The 16,409-nt window shown below is 53.9% G+C and overlaps 1 protein-coding gene across 1 annotated transcript; it reads right to left on the minus strand.

The window, feature by feature from the left end:
- Positions 1–5,722, minus strand: LRP10 (LDL receptor related protein 10). Its single transcript, XM_082648695.1, is given in 8 exon segments — positions 1–1,105; positions 1,217–1,346; positions 1,696–2,713; positions 2,857–3,047; positions 4,461–4,596; positions 5,098–5,142; positions 5,531–5,651; positions 5,653–5,722. Coding segments are annotated over 8 exon segments (2,256 nt in total). The 5' UTR covers positions 5,680–5,722; the 3' UTR covers positions 1–517.
- Between the last annotated feature and the right edge of the window lie 10,687 nt (positions 5,723–16,409).

Raw genomic sequence — 16,409 nt, forward strand, 5'->3', positions numbered from 1 at the left:
CCTTTATTTTCAACCTTGGCTTCCTGGACAATGACCTGGCTATGGAACAAAAGCATTTGCTGTGCTCTTTTTATGAGCTAGGCCTTGTGGGAGGGATCACCATTGGCAAAACCCCAGGGCCTGCCCAAATCCTCCCCTTGGGGGCTGGAAGTCTCCAGCCAATTGGCATTCTGGTGCTTAAGGCCACTTTTGGGTGGGTTTGGCAAGGATGGAGTGTCCAGGCCTATGACCCTTTAAGAACTTTACTTTTTAAAAACAGCCACCCAAATGGTGGTGGTGTGGGGAGAGGGTAGTGGAGGACTGTGGTCTCTGGCCATGCACAGAGAGGGGGCTCTGTGTGAGCCCTCTCCCTGCCTGAGGGACACCTAACTTTATAGCAGCTACATGGGATCCATGGGAGGCCCATCAGGTGCCCTCACACTGAGGGACAGGGAGGGAAGCAGTGGAAGGGAAGCTGAGCTGCCCTCTACAGGGTTGCTGTCACTGTGAATAGAGCACCCAGGGGAGCCAGGTCACCTCACGCCAGCAGTGGCTCATCTTCTGCTTCGACCACCCAGACCCCGGGCTCAGCCAGTGGCACCAGCAGCACATCGTCCTCATCCTCTGGGGACAGGACTGTTGTGTGGGGTCCAGGTGGGGCCCGGGTTGGTCCTGGGGGCCGCAGGCTGGGCAGGAGGCGGCCTCGCAGGGCCTGTACCACTCCAGACAGCAGTGATGGCTCCAGGGGCGCCGCAGGCAGTGGCCCTGGGGCCTCGGGGACAGTGGGGAAGGCTGGAGACGTGCTGGCAGGTGGCAGTTGAGCCTTTACAGGCAGTGGGGGTGCCTGTTCCCCATCCTGCCCACCCACCGCCCCGCCCTCACGGGCTGGACCTGTGCTGCCGTCTAAGGTCTCAGGGGGAGCAGCAGAAGGTGTGACCTGGGATCTGGTCTCAGGGGTCCGGGCTGGGGGACTGGTTCGCGGAAGCAGGCCCCAGCGGCGGAGACGGCGCACCAGGCGGCGCATAGAGCGGCCCCGCTGGCGGCGGCGGGTGCCTGAGGCGCCCCCTGGAGTCATGTCTTGGCGCAAGATCTGTAGCAGAGAACGCAGGTTGCCCAGCACGGAGTTCTGCAAGGAGAGGATGAAGACACCAGAGTCAGAGGGGGTGGGGATGGCCAGAAGCCTGAAAGAAGGAAGGGCTGGGAGTGGGAGGTGGTCCGGCTGCGGAGGGTGACTTACGTCATTTGGGTTCTCTGTAGGGAAGTCCTCTACAGGTGGGATGGCGCCCTGGGCAATGAGCTGCCCATAGGAGGGAGGCGCCTGCTGTTGCACAATCTCGGCCTCTGTCCGGGAGAGGGGGGCGAAGATGCTGGAAGGGACGAGGACGGCTCGGTCACGGGTGCTGCTCACCAGAGCCGCCTGCCCCAGCCTGGACAGGCCTCTTTCTTCTGCACCCAAGCCAGGGCACCCGGAGCTAGGCCATGGCTTTCCAAAGTCATCTGACATCCCCCTCCTTCCTTGAGATGGCTTTCAAGATCTAGACCGGTCCGCCTCTCAGAGAAGCACGCCTGCCAAGCTAGACAACCCTAGGAGCCAACCCAGAAGCTGGTCACCAGAACCCGTCCCCAACGTGGGCTCCCTCTGGACTTCTGTGGCTGCACAGGCCCTGTCCCGCCCTCAGTCCCCACGCCTCTACTGCCAGCTGCATTCCCACTGACCTGTACTCCTGGGTACGAATGGCATAGAGCTTGCAGGTGCAGCCCAGGGCAATGACCAGCAGCAAGCCACACACGAGGCTGCCGATGACCGCGGCGGTAATGACCTTGCGGGGCAGGGCATAGGAGCAGTCCCACTCGTCGCTGCCGTCAGCGCAGTCTGGCTGCCCATCGCACACCCACGTCTCATACACGCACTTCTCGTCCCGGCACCGGAAGTTGCCAGGCTGGCAGTGCCGACAGCGTCTCTCGTCTGCTCCATCAGCACAGAAGGTCTGGTAGTTGCAGCGGTCAGCAGGCAGGTAGCAGGCTGTGGCACCGGGGGTGCCAGCGGCCCCACAGGGGTAGTGTCCAGGTGGGCAGCTGGGGCAGTTCTCCTCGTCCGTGCCGTCGGCGCAGTCCCATGAGCCGTCGCAGCGCTGTGCCTCGCTGTAGCAGCGCTCGCCTAGGCCCTCGCTAGCCCCCAAGCCAGAGCCTAAGCCGCAGGGTCGGTCCCAAGGCAAGCAGTAGCCCCGCACGTGGTAGGTGGCATTGAAGCCCCGACCGCTGCTCCAGGCGACTGTGTGGTAGTCCACTGTGGCCTGGCCGGACAGTGTCTCCACGGTGACAGCCTTGCCATTGCTGAAGTGGGTGAGGCTGCGCAGCAGCCGGAGGGTCTCGGGGGGCCCAGCGCCATCATACACGTGCACTGCATCTCCATAGCTCAGGTCCAGGGCCGTAAAGCGCACCGCCAGGCGCCGGCCATCATGGGGGTCCAACAGCCAGAGGCAGGACTGGGGGTGGGAGACTGAGGCCAGGTGTGAGTATCCGAGGGAGGAGAAGACCCCATAGAAGTCTTCCAAGGTGTGATTGCAGGGTGGGGTGGGGACAGGGCCCGGGGTCAGGTTGGGGAAGGGGTCTGAACTGCAACCTGCCTCGTCAGATCCATCGCCACAGGCATCGACCCCATCACAGCGCTGGACCAAGGGCACACAGCGGTGGTTCAGGCACTGGAACTCTTCCTGCAGGCACATCAGCCAATCTGCAGAGGCACCATGGAGAGGGGCTGTGAGGCACTGGAGCTGCCAGGATCCTCCCCTCCTCCCTCAGGCTTCCACTGCCTGTTCTAGTGGCACTACACTAGACACTACTAGGCACTACTACAGACAGCCCTGTCCAGCCCACCTTGGCTGTAGGAGAGCAGGAAGCCCTGGCCCATGGGTGCTCTGGCCCCAGCATAGCTGTAGGTGATGGTGACGTTGCCTCCAGGAAGCTGCAGAGGGCTGGCAGGTGCCTCGCACAGGGAGATCTGTGGCTGGATGGGGGAGCGCAGGATTAAGCGCTCTGAGCCACAGGCCAGACGCAGTTTTTGGAACCTACAGGGGTGAAGGAGAGCAGGATGTAAGATATTCTTTTTTTTTTTTTTTTGCGGTACGCGGGCCTCCCACTGCCGTGGACTCTCCCGCCGCGGAGCATAGGCTCCGTACGCGCAGGCTCAGCGGCCATGGCTTACGGGCCCAGCCGCTCCACGGCATGTGGGATCTTCGCAGACCGGGGCACGAACCCGTGTCCCCTGCATCGGCAGGCGGACTCTCAACCACTGCGCCACCAGGGAAGCCCCCATAAGATATTCTTGACCACTGCTGGCTTCTTCCTCCCCCAGTGTTGTCAGGCCCGTTCTACTCCAAGAAGCAGGAACACCTGCCTATCCACAATCCAAATAGCCAAATGAAAATGGAGTTAGCCAAATTCCTTTGTGATCAAGGCAAGAGCCCTAACAGAGGCCTATGGCACCATGAGACCATGAGTACATCCTAGAGCCTTCTGGAAAAACTGCCTTGTGTTCTGGACTGAGTTAGAACAGATTCATTGCTTTCCTGTTGTTGCAGCACTGTCACCCGAGTCTGGTGCTAGCAGTAACCGGCAATTACCATACAGCTTAATTAACCAGAACTCACCATCCCCTCCCAGTGCCCAGTGGTGAGACCTGAGATCACCATGGCATTCTGATCTCTCTGCCCCAACAACCTCTGCCCAGATTGCCCTCTCCCTTCACCTACCCTTTTCTGGGTAAATCCATGGGAAGTGAGTTGTGGGAAGCAAATAGCTAGGTACTCAACATGGGCCCCAACCCCACGGCCCACGGTTGGAGGAGCCCAGGGAGACCTGGACTGTTTAAAAGATCTGGGGAGGGACTTCGCTGGTGATCCAGTGAGTTAGACTCTGCGCTCCCAATGCAGGGGGCGTGGGTTCAATCCCTGGTCGGGGAACTAGATCCCCTATTCCACAACGAAGAAGCCCGCGTGCCGCAACTAAGAGTCTGTGTGCCGCAACTAAAGATCCCTCATGCCCCAACGAAGATCCCACGTGCCGCAACTAAGACCCAGTGCAGCCAAAATAAAATAAATATTTTTTTAAAAAAAAGGTCTGGGGAGGCTGAGGAAGGTTCTAAGCTGATGAAGGAATAGATTTGAATCCCAGGCAAGGATGTGCAATGGATTGAAGGACTCCTCCAAGCAGCCATATCAGAGAGAAAGGACTGTTTCTAGAGGAAAGGACTGTTTCTGTTGTCCTTCAGAGATGACAAGACCCAAGCTAGATGTCCACTCCAGGCAGTTCCAATTCACCATGGAGCAAGCCAGGCTTTTAGGGAAGACTAGGCCAAGTCTAATTCTACTCTTCCCCCTGTTGACAGGGATGGAAGTTCCATGGAGAAGATCCCTGAAGTCTTTTCCATGGTAGAGGAGGAGGGGTGGGGGAAAGGAATAGGGTCTTGCTCTGCTTCTCACCTGACCGTTACCGTCTGCTCCTTGCTGCCCAGGATGAGCCAGGTACAGTTGGCAGGGGAGCTGCGGCTGTCCCGGCCCACGGGCCTCTGTAAGGTGCCCTGCACTTCCAAGAGCACTGCCGGGGGGTCCTCACAGGCTGGAGAGAGAGAGGAAGGTAGGGACATCGGTTGAGAGCCTCTTACCATGCCACGCCTCCTCCAAGGGCCTGGGTTCTTCAAGAAGGAGCACAGAAACTCCCCTGCCCCAGCGACACACACTCTAGAGGCATAGTCTTCAGCAGGCCCCTGTCTCTCCACACTCATCATAGTTCCCCCTTAAGTATCAACACCACAAACAATATGAGGTCTGCTTTGTGCCAGCCACTGGGCCAGGAGGAACCGGGAAATACTGTTTCTATCCTCAGGGAGACTACCTTTTGGCTAGGCCGATCAAGGATGGATATTTGGGGAAAAAATACATAACTACCGGCTGAGGGCTTATGCTAGGTCTCAGTTTCTCCATCTATAAAATAAAGGGTGGATGAGCTCCACTCTAAAACTATGGTAGGTACTAGAGGAATTCAAGGCAGAGAGAGTTTTTCTCTTGGGTCCTGCCTCATTACCAAGCCCATGGGACCCCAGGGGCATCCTCTACTCACCAGGATTTGGGAAAATGATCCTGTCTGGGTGGGCCACAGCGTCTCCTAGAGGAAGAGCGAGAAAGGGCAAGAGTCACGCTTCGCAGTTTTCTTCACCTGAGCGAGTCAGGTAGGAAAGGGAGCCATCTGCGGCTTCCGGGTAGTTTACAGGAAGGGGTGGTGGAGCAGAGGAAGGCAGCGGTGTGTGACCTCGGAGGAAGGTCCGGCAGCAGGGCCTATGGAGTGGGTACGGTGATCTACGGAAGCCAGAGGGAGGCTGCGGGCTGAGGAGAGCGGCTAGAGAGTTCCCGGGGATTGGGGCAGGCAGTGCCGGGCACGGGCAGGCAGGGTAAGGTGAGGGGCCACGTAGGAGGAAGGGAGCTAGAGCCCCTGGGCCCGGTGACAGCCCTGGGAGCGGGTTGCCGGGCGAGTAGTCTCGTTTTCGGTTTCTTACCCAGGAGGAGGAGAAGGATGGCCGGCAGCATCGTGAGCCGTCCGCAGGTGCAAGAAAAGTCCCGGAGCTTCGGTGGTCTACCCAGTGGGGAGGCGGCGCCGCTCCGGGCGTCCTGGCCTCCCAGTGTCGCCTCCCTGAGGGGCCTCCATGGCCCGGGCTCCTCGACCGGTGCTCTGGAGGCCAGGGCTGGGGGCGGGTGGGGGGCGGAGGCGGCCCGAGCGCAGGGGCGGTGCCTCTCGCCAACTTCGGAGTTGTTTTCCCCGGCTGCCGCCTCGCTCTCTCCCGAGGCCGGCCCCCGAACCCCCGGAAATCGGCTGAAAGACCGGCGCTGGGGCGCGCCCTCGCCTAGAGCCGGCCCGCAGGCCGCAAGCGCCCCGGTCCAGGCCTGGCCGCCACCTGCTGGGGCTTGAGGCCACTTCCTCTTTGGGCCAAACTTTACCGACTGTCAGCCCCCAGGGCCGGCCCGGGCGCTGCTCAACTTCTCCAGCGCGTCCAGCCCGCGGAACGCGGCAGGGGAGCGGGGAAGGAGGACAGGCGGCTCGGCACAACGCCCAGTCCCTCGCTCAGTCTGTACCCCCGCCAGCCCAGGGGTTGGAGGAGCCCGGGCGGAGGAGGGGGCGGGTGACGAGCCTGGCCCCACCCCTGCCAATCAACGCACTCTCCGCCCACCCGACCGTCTTAACGCCTTTCCGGTCGTGCAGGGTCTTGTCACTTGGGCTTTGAAGGCGCTCAGCTTCCACTTTTAACTCTGCTTTGTTTAGTCCTTTCCGTGTAACGTTAGTTACAGGACACGTCTGTCAAAGGGCAACTGCTTATTCCGTAACTGTCATGTCTTTCCTTTGAATCCTTAAGCTCTCAGTACTTTTCTTGTCCCAGTGTCTGGGATGCGGTAGCACTTTTCTCGATGAGCCTCTATTATAGCAATTACCACACGGTGTTGTAACTATTTGTTTACTCTTTCCCGCCCCTGCCCCTCCCCTGCTGTGGAAACTGAAACTTCCTGTAGGCTGGGGCCTAGACTGTTTACCTTTGTACCCACAAGGCTTCTCTCCTGCTGAGACACTGTAATTCAATAAAGGAATAAATGTGCCTTCCCTTCTTGCTGGCCTTGTGACGTTGAGAAAATTGTTTAACCTCTCTGTGCTTCTCAATTGTAAAATGGGGTTAATAATGTACAATTCCCTCTTAAGGTTATTGTCAACATTTAGGGAGATAATACAAGTTGAGCATCTAGGGAGTGTTTCATACATGCTAGCAATTATTATTATTAGTCACAAGAGATATTTCTAATTTATGTGGGCTTGGGTTGCATGTTTCTTGTGGCACTTATAGGTTATAATAGTAAACAATAACAATAGCAAATAGTTTTTGAGCTTTTTTTCACATTTCAGGCACAGATCTAAGCACTTTTCAAGTGTTTGCTCTTTTAATCCTCTCCACAATCTTGTGAAGTGGTTCTTACTGTTACTCCCATGTTACAGGTAAGGAAACTCTGGTACAGAGGGGTTTAGTATTGCCCAAGATCATGGATCTGGTAAATGCTGAAACAAGGGTTTGAAACTAGGCGATCTGGCTTTGGACAGAGTGTACATTCAGAACCTTACTACTCTCGCCTCTTTACAAATGGTACAAACAGTTTTCTGTTCATGACATTTGTTGTTGACATCAGTTTTGATGTGTTCAAAACTGAGACCTCAGCAGGGCCTGAAGCCATAGACTTGGCCATAAAAAGTCCTTCTGCCACTTGGATCTTGGTCCCATGCCAAGGGAACTTGGTTCCTTGGTCTCTCTCTGTTCCCTACTATAGCCCTTGGGATTAATGAGGGGTGAAATAGAACCCTAAATGTGGGAGGAGGATGTTGAATAAAGGGAAGCAGGGCAGAGAGGTTGGGGAAATTAAAAATACTTAAGTCCTGAAAGCGATCATGGAAGTTTTAGTTGAGTGCAGGCTGTGTTCTCTATGCTGGGTACTTAGCAGATGCCTGGAACTTGTAAGAGTTCACTTTAACTTCAAGGAGCTTACAGAATAGTTGGGAAGAGAGGTCAGATATATAAATTTAAAAAGTCAGCCATGGGGAGTACTTGGGAGTGGGCTTGTGGGGAGTTTAGAAATGAATTTAGAAATAAAACTGGAAAAGTGGTGGCGAGACGGGAAGAGTTGTAAGGGGCAGGAGGAGGAGGAAGAGCCCATGGTCTGGAATGCTGAATAAACTAAGATTTGAAAAAAAAAAAAAATCAAGATCTAGGTTGGGGACTTCCCTGGTGGTGCAGTGGTTAAGAATCCATCTCCCAATGTGGGGGACACGCGTTCGAGCCCTGGTCCGGGAAGATCCCACATGCCGCGGAGCAACTAAGCCCATGTGCCACAACTACTGAGCCCACGTGCCACAACTACTGAAGCCCATGAGCCTAGAGCCCGTGCTGTGCAACAAGAGAAGCCACCGCAATGAGAAGCCCGTGCACTGTAACAAAGAGTAGCTCCCGCTCGCCTCAACTAGAGAAAGCCCACGCACAGCAATGAAGACCCAACGCAGGCAAATAAAAGAGTGAATTTGAGCCAAAAGAAAATAGGAAGAAGTGAAAGAGAACCTATAATTAGTTTAAGCTTTAATTCGTTTAGTGATTTTAAGTGTCCAAGCCCATATATATCACACTGTAGACCAAGTCCATTTAGAAATGGGTCTGTGGAGATGTTCTTGGAACTCTGAGAAATTGTGAAAAGTAGTGGAAGTACTGGAAGATGGGCAGATATTTGGTTTTCAAAATGCCAGTATCTTTTTTTTTTTAATATTTATTTATTTATTTATTTTTGGCTGCGTTGGGTCTCCGTTGCGGCGAGCGGGGGCTACTGTTCGTTGCGGTGCACAGGCTTCTCATTGCGGTGGCTTCTCTTGTGGAGCACGGGCTCTAGGTGCACGGGCTTCAGCAGTTGTGGCGCATGGGCTCAGTAGTTGTGGCTCACGGGCTTCAGAATGCAGGCTCAGTAGTTGTGGTTCACAGGCTTAGTTGCTCCGTGGCACGTGGGATCTTCCCGGACCAGGGCTCGAACCCATGTCCCCTGCATTGGCAGGCGGATTCTTAACCACTGCACCACCAGGGTAGTCCCACCAGTATCTAACTTTGATAGAGTACTCACCATATATTTGGCACTCTTCTCAGCACTGCACATATATCATCTCATTTAATCCTCACCGCACCTCCAGGAAGTAGGTGTTATTTTTGTCCTCATTTTATAATTGAGGAAACTGAGTCACAGGTTAGATAACTTGCTCAAGATCAAACTACTAGCATGTGCCGCAGCCAAGGTGCTCTGGTCTGAATGTTTGTGTCCCTTCCGCCACCCCCAATTCATCTCTTGATTTCCTAACCTCCAAAGATGATAGTATTAGGAAGTGGGCCTTTGGGAGATGCTTCGGTCATGAGGTGGAGCCCTCAGAATGGGACTAGTAAAAAAGGCTCTAGAGAGATCCCTAGCCCTTTCCACCATGTGAGGACATAGAAAACACTGGCTGTGAACCGGGAAGAGGGCCCTCGCCAGAAGGTGACTATGCTGGCACCTTGATCTTGGGCTTCCCAGCCTCCAGAACTGTGAGCAATAAATTTCCCTTGTTTATAAGCTACCCAATTGGTTGTATTTTGTTATAGTGGTCTGAATGGACTAAGATGGAAACTTGGTACTGAGAAGTTGGGGTGCTGTTGTCACAAATACATAAGAAAGTGAAAGCAGCTTTAGAGCTGGGTGATGGGCAGAGGCTGGAAGACTGGAGGTGCATGCTAGAGAAAGCCTACATTGCTGTGAATGGACTGTTAAGGGTGGTTCTTATGAGGGCTCAGAAGAAGAGAGCTACAGAGAGAGACTCAATCTCTCAAGAGAATACCTAAGTGAACAGATGTTGGTGGAAATATGGATGGTAAAGGTTATTCTGATGAGGTCTCAGAAGGAGATGAAGAAGACACTGTTGGAAACTGGAGGAAAGGCGATCTTTGTTATAAAGGGGCAAAGAACTTGGTTGAATTGTGTTCATGTCCTAGTGTTCCGTGGAAGGGAGAACTTGTGAGGAATGAAATTGGATATTTGGCTGAGGAAATTTCTAAGCAAAGTGTTGAAGAAGCAGCCTGGTTTCTCTCGGATGCTTGTAGTAAAAGATAAAAATGATTCAAAGGTGGAATTGTTCATCAAAAAGGACACAGAACTTAAAAATTTGGAAAATTCTTATCACTATCTAACATAATATATTTTACTCACTTATGTTTATTCCCTTCACCACACACAAGAATATAAGTTCCATAGGGGCAAGGATCTATTCTTTTACTGGTGAATCCCCAGTGCCAAAGGCAATGTCTGGCATAAAGTAGTCAATAAATAAATATTTGTTGAATGAATGAATGAATGAATCAGTGACTGCCGATCGTAGGCATCACGTGGCATCACGTGGATTATGTCTTTTAATCCACTCAACTACCCTTTGAATTATTGGCCCTTTTTTTTTTATTAGCCCATTTTAAAGATGAGGAAATTGAAGCTCTGGGAGGATACACAGCTTGCTGAAGGGCACCCTACCAATAAGTCATAAAGGCTGGATCCAAATCCAGATTGTGTAACTCCAGAGTCCTTGTCCTAACCACTGTGTGGTACTGCTTCTCTGGGAAGCTACATTTTAAAAGACTGACAAAATGATTTAATCCAGAGGAGGGTGATAGGAATAGTGAGGGGTCTCTAAGCTGCTCCGTATGAAAGCTGTTTATGGAAGAAGAAAGGCTTTTCACCTAAAAAAAAAGCTTAACTGTAGTGAGCGTTTGTATATATGAAAACTAGATCCAAATATTTGAAGAGCTGTAGCGTGGAACAAGAATTTGTTTATTCTGTACAGTCTGAAGGGCAGAAACCGGAATTAACGGAACAAATAAAGATAGTCCCTGCTCAGGGTAGAGGAGCTGAAGGCACAGTTAGGGTTGATGCAGAGGGATACCAGCCCTGGGCTTTCAGGGCTCCTTGAAAACCCTGTGACTTGTGGATTGTAGGATGGCAGAAAGTCCGGGAAGACAAGAGCAAAGGAGCTTCTCAAAGCAAGCTGTGTTAGATGCTAATACAAGGCCAAAGAAAGTGAAAGCACCCCCTGGGGTGGGAAGAAAGGGGTCACGAGGGCCTTTTAGGGAGAAGTTTCAGTAAATGCCTGGTTGGGATGCAGACATAGAGGTTGGGTTAAAAAGAAATGACTGGGGAAGGAATACAGACAGCTTTTGGAAAACCTTGGCTTGAGAGAAAAGGGGAAAATGAGAAAAATCTTTCAAGACTGCAGCAGAATCCAGGAGAGCTTTTCAAGATGGGGAAACCTGTGTGTTTGAAGGGAATGGGGATTGAAGACTCTACCATATGTTGATGGGAGTAAGTTTCCTTGTGCTTTGGAAAGAATGAGATGCCGGGTCAGGGACACCCCTTGGAGGTTTGAGAACCACCTCAATCATGTCCATTTTGGGGGCCTCGGGTGTATAAAAAATTAAATACTAAGACTGTTTTCAAAATATTTGGTGTATTTTATTTATTATTTATTTATTTATTTTAAAAAATATTTATTTGTTTATTTGGGCTGCACCAGGTCTTAGCTGTGGTATGCAGGCTCATAGTTGCGGTACTGCGACATGCACGCGGGATTCCCTGACCAGGGATCCAACCTGGGCCCCCTGCATTGGGAGTGCAGACCAACCTGGGCCCCCTGCATTGGGAGTGCAGAGTCTTACTCACTGGACCACCAGGGAAGTCCCAATTTGGTGTATTTTTTAAAAATTAATTAATTAACTTATTTATCTTTCTATTTTTGGCTGCGTTGGGTCTTCGTTGCTGCGCACGGGCTTTCTCTAGTTGCGGCAAGTGGGGGGGGCTACTCTTCTCGTTGCGGTGCATGGGCTTCTCACTGCAGTGGCTTCTCTTGTTGCGGAGCACAGGCTCTCTCAGTGCGCAGGTTCAGTAGTTGTGGCGCACAGGCTTAGTTGCTCCACGTCATATGGGATCTTCCTGGACCAGGGTTCGAACCCGTGTCCCCTGCATTGGCAGGAGAGATCTTAACCACTGCGTCACCAGGGAAGTCCACCAACTTGGTGTATTTTAAGTGTTTATATTTAACAAATGAAAACTTTTAGCATAAATAGGCAATAATATAGTGATAATCACAAAACACCTATAAGTATTTTTATGAACTACAAAATTTAAGAATTTTATAAATGTAAGACTGGGATTAAAGGAGTCTCCCAGCCCCAGGGTGCAGATGACTTTAGGAGGATGAGTCCATGTAAGAGGCCCCCCAGGAGGCTTGGGCATGACCTACAAAGGCCTCAGAGAAGTGGCACAGAAATGTCCCATTCTTAGATACAGGAGTCGCAGAGGCCCACTTGCCTTGGCCAGAGGGAGCTCTGTTCTAGCATTCTGAGGTCCAGGAGTGCAGACCCACCTGGACAAGCCCAGGGGACAGGCATCCTGGAGGGATCAGTGTCTGAGGCGTCCACCGGAGGGCAGTGTGGTAACTCAGAGGACAGGACTCCAGTGCCCCCTTTACTTCCTCCCGCAGACCCTCTGTCCTGCACCCCTTCCACTCCCTCTTCCTTCCTGGAGTTATTCGAGGACTGTTCACCAACCCCCAGCACAGGCACAGACGACGGAAACTGACTTTTCCCTCTCTGCAGCTGGAAGACTAAGGCTTGTCATCCTGTCGCGCCCATAGTCCCACCCCTTTAAGTACAGGTGTCCTGGGTTGAAGCATGGAAAGTAGAAAGGGGGAAGGGACAGGCCGGTGGTGTCCTTGGCCCTGAGCGTTGCTGGCTTTGCCCCCACCTTTCGGTTCTCCGGGCTTGGCTTGCAGTGCCAACACCGAGCACGAGGGGGCGCTACCACCCTGCAAACCCTCCCCAGCGGTCTCTGCTGCAGAAGGGGCTGTGCCCAGACAGAGAGGATGGGGTGGGCGTTGCTCTGGGCCCCTTCTCCAGCTTTCCTCCACCCAGAACTTATGTGCAGTTTTGTGCAGGCATGGGGTGGGGGTGGGGGACCTCTGGAGCACAGACAAGTAGAGTGGAGGAGGACTCTGGGGACACCTGGCATGGAGCTTAGAAAAGTGAAGGGAGAGAGACCTTCCTGCTGGGTGCTCCAGGGTCCAGGTGCACGCTGTCCTGGGAGTGCAGCCTGGAGGATTGGTATTTCCAGAAGAGGTAGGCCAACACAACCCAATACCAACCATTCCCTGATTAAGGGCAGGCTCTGGGATAGGGCTGGCACATAAGGAGGGGGTCTGTAGGGACAAAGCCATTGTTCTGGAGTTGCGAACCTCTTCCCTTGATATATTTTCTTTCTTTTTTGAACCTTTTAAAGATTGATATGAAGTATACAGTAAAATTCAAAAAAAGTACTAAACTTAAATGTACAGCTCAGTGATTTTTTTAAACCTATAAATTTACTATGTATACACATGCTTATTACACGTGTATAGAATACTTCTGTATTCACAACTACAGCTGTTAACGTATGTATATCACAGCTCTCACTGGCAATTCAAGTCAGTAAACATTTATTAAGGGGCTCCTGTGTGCCTAGCACCATCCGACTCTTTTGTAAGGAAGTGAGGACAGAACGTTCGGCTGGTGGCTGTGATGGGGTCAGTGGTATTATGAATCATAGTCATTCTTCGACAGAACTATACCACCCGTGCCTTGGAGGGCAACGGCTGCCTGTGTGATCTACCTGCAGTGCCCATATTTTTGGAATCCAAAATGGGAGCAATTGTCTGCTGTGTCTGTACATACAAACTCCTGGAACCTCAGGAAGATATCATCGGATCCAGGATGTTGGGTGAGGGCAGCCTCGCTCCTAGCACAGAGCCAGGCACAGAGTGGCCAAGGAGAGCGTTTTTGGGAATTGATCTTGCTCTCTGGCCTGGTGCTACATGTCTCTGGAAGCTGGGCGAAGGGTGAAGTCTTTGACCATAGGCTGGATCAAAATGAGCTGGAGCCTGTCACATGCGTGTGAATCCGCTGGGCCCTTCGGAGGCACCCATCTTTCCCCCGCTTTGTGGTCAGCCTGGCCTTGCTCCACCCAGACCCCATCCTGCCTCAAATCGGGGAAGTGCCCCTAGCGGGAAATCAAGTGAGTGGGCAGGATGTGACCCATGGTGAGGCAGCTTCCAGACGTGGCCCAGTCCCTGAGTCAATGAGCTGCTTCAGGCTCTCTGAGGAAGTGCTTCTTCCAGGTCACTACAATGTGGACACCTCTCCTTTCCCCTCTACTGCCCCTCCCTATCCAGGTGTGGGTCTTTGGGTGCAGGAAACTGGCCTCCTCCTCCTCTAAGCCACGAAGGCCCATTGGAGGAATAAGGGACCCTGCGGAGACCTGGTCTCAGCCTGGAGGCAGGGAAAGCTGCTCCCTTGGGGTGTGGTGACGGCCCTGGCCTGGGGTGCCCGATCGATCCTGTCGTGCAACCCGGGCTCCAGGCCTGCTGAGGGACAGAGGAGGACAGAGGGGGCTGGGCCTGGCTGGGGAAGGCTGGCTGGAAGGCACCCAGCCGCGGCCCTGGGCCAGGGTGGAAAGTATGTGTGTGAGCTCATTTGGAAGGTGGCTTCTGGCCAGTCAGGCCTGCCTCCTTTCCAGGCCTTGGCTGCCCAGCCCCCTCGAAGAAGGCTGCCTCTGGGTCTCCCCAGTCTCCCAAGACTGTCTGAGTGAGGAAGGCAGAGACCCTCAGGCTAGGTGACTGTTGGGAGTTGCTCTCCTAAAGGAGGTGAATTCAGATTTGGGGCGGTGGGTTGGATGGGGATACAGGGACTTCAGAACAATGGAGCAACCTCACCTGGGGTTCCCCGGGGCCTTAAGGAATGGGAACTGCCCTGAAAGCCTCCCCCTCCTGCCAGGCCCCTGCCTCAGACGTTCACCACCCGAATCCCTCCCCCAGCTGCTGCCTTTGTCCCATTCACTTCCTCTGGCTTCTGAGTCCTATGCCTCCTCCATCCCCTCAGAATACCTGTTCCTGCCCCCAAGAAGGAAGGTGACTCCTGGCCTGGCCAAGAGGACTCCTGAGGAAGAGCCCTTCTCCCCTGTGCTACCGCTCCTGCGACACAGCACAGCAGGCAAGCACACACGTGCTGACAGATTCCGCAGAACACACACTGCCATGCAGACACCCAGCTACATGGAGTCCACAATGGAAGAGACACTCAAGAGACATGGTCAGAATCTGCCTGTACAGGAAAAAAAGTCAGACAGACCTGGGTTTTAATTTTGGACTACTGAGCTGTGAGCTTGAGCAAGTCTTATCTGGGCCTCAGTTTCTGCATCTGTAAAATGGGGCAATGTTTGTGCTTTCCCACCACCTCCCCTTAGCTGGAAAGGGAAGTGGGAATACAGAGGGTAAACAAAGGACTGGGAAGGCTGTCAGATTGTGGGGAGTGGGGCCCGGGAGAAGGACAGGGAAGGACCAACAGAGCTGGCCAGATTGTACGTGGGGGTCCCTCCGCTCAGTCCCCTCTCCTCTAGAGAGTCCAGCTCCTCTTAGATCTTCCCCTCCCTTCCCATCCCGTGGACCCAGCACCTGGCTGGCAGCCTTGCAGGCATGGGCCCAGCTGGTGGCAGGAGCCCCGAGAAGGGAGTCGATGTCAAGGGCGTCCATGGATCCCCCAAATGTGTGGGGTGCAGCGATGGGCAGAGTATAGTCCAATTTCCTGAGAGCCCGCTTCTCTGGGTTCTGCCCAAACCTCCTTGCAGATTCCCCTTGGCTCCCTCCTGGCTGCTCTAACTCACATGTGCTGCTTTCGAATAAAGGAACTTGGAACCATAGAAACTGGGTCAGGCCCAATGGACAAAGCAGGGTAGGGCCAGTGAAAGCAATATTTGCAGGTCTCCCGGGGCCTTCTGCTCTCCCCTCACCCAGCCTGACCTGGTGGTTCACTCAGCTGGGGCCCGGTGGGGTCCCCGGGGCAGCCTCACTGGGCTGGATCCCTCAGACCCAAGGCATGTCAGAAGCACGGGACCTTGCAGCCTTCACCCTGCAATTCTCCCAGCTTGTGAAGCCTCTTCCACCTCTTCCCCCTTTGTCTCTGGTCCTCCATTCCCATCTCTCTCCCTTGGCTTCAGAGAGAATCTTGTGATTCCAGAATCAGGGCCAAACAATTTCCTCGTGATGGGGAAACCACACTCCAGACGCCAGAGCCCTAGGCTCCCTCTCCTCTTCCCTCTGGCAGTCCCCCCTCCCCACGCTCCTCCACTGGCTCCAGCTGTGTTTTGCAGAACTCCCACTGGATAACATCTGTAATTGCCTCCAGATGTGGGCCACAAAAACACAAAAGGGCCATGAGCTCATCTCTGAGCTCCTTGCCACACGCTCGGGCCCTACCACCCCCAGATGCCCCTGACTTCTCAGGGTCCCCATCCCCTCCGGTGAGGGTGGCGGGGAGGTGGTGTCCAACTCCAGTGAGACACACAGGCCCTGCCAAACAGCTGTTGGGCAGGAGAGGCGCAGGAGGCCAGGCATAAGGTCAGGGTTCCTGGCTGGCAGGAAGGGGGGGTACCCCTTCTGCCAAAGCAATCACACCAGCCAGCCCTGACTAGCAGCTGCATCAAACGCCTGGCTTAGGCGGGGCCAGGCCTCTTGGAGGCAGGCCGTGGAGGGGGCCTGGGCTGGAGCCGGGAGGGAGCGAGGGCCGGGCTGAGGCAGGAAGGGAAGGAGGGGAGAAAGAGGGCTGCTCCCTTCAGCTGAGCTGACTCAGCAACTGAGCGATTGCTCCCTCCAGGCTGGTTTGGAGGAAGGGTGGGTCGACAGCCTGGGAACCCTGTCTGGGGCAGCAGTTTCTAAGGAAAGAGGAAACAAAGCCCTGTCATTCTGCCCTTCCAACCCGACCATCCTGCCTC

The sequence above is a fragment of the Grampus griseus genome (genome assembly GCF_964374135.1).
Source record: "Grampus griseus genome assembly, chromosome: 2".
Taxonomy (NCBI): Eukaryota; Metazoa; Chordata; class Mammalia; order Artiodactyla; family Delphinidae; genus Grampus; species Grampus griseus.